General features: G+C 37.2%; 1 protein-coding gene across 1 annotated transcript; it reads right to left on the reverse strand.

Annotated features, from left to right (window-relative positions):
• Positions 1-351: 351 nt before the first annotated feature.
• LOC132549584 (protocatechuate 3,4-dioxygenase beta chain-like) lies at positions 352-1,693 on the reverse strand. Its single transcript, XM_060213526.1, has one exon. The coding sequence runs from the start codon at positions 1,691-1,693 to the stop codon at positions 1,064-1,066; it is 630 nt and encodes a 209-aa protein (XP_060069509.1). The 3' UTR covers positions 352-1,063.
• Between the last annotated feature and the right edge of the window lie 260 nt (positions 1,694-1,953).

Below are 1,953 nucleotides of genomic sequence, written 5' to 3' on the forward strand. Positions count from 1 at the left end.
GGTAACTTTTTGAGTTTGGATAACGATTTAATTGACTGCTTTTATATAGCTGTGTTTGAATTCGTCAACATCAAGCTTAACACGGCCTTAAAAACTGCAAACCTGATCTAGTTTTATGGTATTTTTTATTGAAACGTTCACTGATCTCCGGCGTTCATCTCAAGTTGTGACCTGTTTGTACTAGACTTATGAAAGTTATGTGCGAGAGCTGTCAGCTTAATTGACAAATCTTGCATACTCTGATATATATGCCATATTAATTAATTTGGATATTCAGTTTGACATTTGACCTATGTATAGTGAACTTTGATATAAAACGTAATGTAGTAAAAATAGATCCACGCAGTTCGCTTTATCTGTTTATTAACACCTGTTACATTGACATTTAATATCACTTGATATAATATGACAAGCCTTTATCATCGATAATGAAATATAACTTTGAATGCAACATTTACGATTTAACGTATCTTTTCTATGGCTTAATACAGTTATTAAATGAGGTGATAAAAAGTACTGCCATACTCTCCAATTTGTTGTCATTTTTGTCCTTCATATAAACCTCTAGAAAGATAGATATTGAAAACTTCATATGCGACAGGTCTTCTGTAGTTATAAAATCATTTTAATAAGATATGTACATGTCATCAGTATAATTAAAAATGTCCGGCGACTTTTTGTGCTCAACTGGACTTTCAGGTAATTTAACAATAGTATGAGACGAACATAAAAAGCAAAATGCAATCAACACTGTATTTGTAATTTTCGAGAAATTTCTTTTTGTCACATGGTTAAAATCATGCAAATTGATAGAAAAGATTACTTCTCTCTCCGTTTTTGTTAATCCAGGAGAATTCAAACCATCGAGAATATCGATCTTTGTGCAGTGAGTAGTTTGACTTATCATCAGTCGATCAAGGTCACTTATCACTTTATAATTTATCACTTCAACTTTTCTTATTAGTAAAGTTCAAAGTTCAAAATGGGTTATTGGTAAAAATTAGCTTTTCACTTGTCTTATAATAGGAGTGTCAGTTCAAGAATGGCGATATATTCACACACTCTAGGTTCGTGACAAACCTCTTCCCCTTTCCAGAACGATGTCAAATCTTACCAGTTGGATACAATTTGAATGGTCGTGAGTTTCACAGAGGAATTCCACGTGTGCAACAAGATCCTCTCTGTCCGAGCTACACACAGTACATGGGTCGTTGGGTCCTAGGTTCAAATCCCCAGCGAAATATAACTGAGTTATGAGCGTCTTATGATGACGTTTTCCGTTCACCATGAAGTGGATATGAGCCGGGCGAAAAGCCTCGCTGAGTAAATGATACTTGCCCGGGTATAGAGTCGAAAATTCGTAATACCCCCGAGAATCCGTTCTCAAGTAGCCCCGACACTTCGCCCCGAGGGTGTAATTACCCGAGAGATCTGCCTGCCATATGTCGATCCTTGTGTTAGTCATGGGCGTGATGCAGTCGCTCTTGTACACATATCCACTCACCACCAGTCTTTCGTGCTGGTGGAGTTCGGGGTCCCCCGTGCAGTACTTTAAAAGTCTGGGCGGATTCGGCACGTAATACGGGCCCAGAATGTCATGACTCGTAGGGCGACAGTCACGTGAATTCACCTCATTCCCTTCCACGGGATAAATCCCGAACAAAATCAACAACGAAATGAAACAGGCAGCCATTTTATAAATCCAGTAGATAAAATAATGATTTCAGTCACGTGAGTGTAATTCCCTTGAACGAGAAACATGTGGCCCACTCGCATGATTAAGAACATATGGTTTTTAAGGACAAAACAAAAGTTGATGGCGAAATATCTACTTCAATCAACAGGACGAATGTCTGTATTTTTTGTTTTTGGTTTTTGTTTTGTTTTGAAGTAAACATGATGTTCATTTCTTTTACTGTATTGTATTTAAGGTCGTTCGTGTGTAAATGAACA

This window comes from Ylistrum balloti, unplaced genomic scaffold (assembly GCF_031769215.1).
Source record: "Ylistrum balloti isolate Yb309-2 unplaced genomic scaffold, AGI_CSIRO_Ybal_v1 Utg370066, whole genome shotgun sequence".
Taxonomy (NCBI): Eukaryota; Metazoa; Mollusca; class Bivalvia; order Pectinida; family Pectinidae; genus Ylistrum; species Ylistrum balloti.

What these genes read in the sequence shown, in the direction of transcription:
- LOC132549584 (XM_060213526.1), bottom strand. Translation starts at nt 1,693, where the DNA reads ATGGCTGCCTGTTTCATTTCGTTGTTGATTTTGTTCGGGATTTATCCC.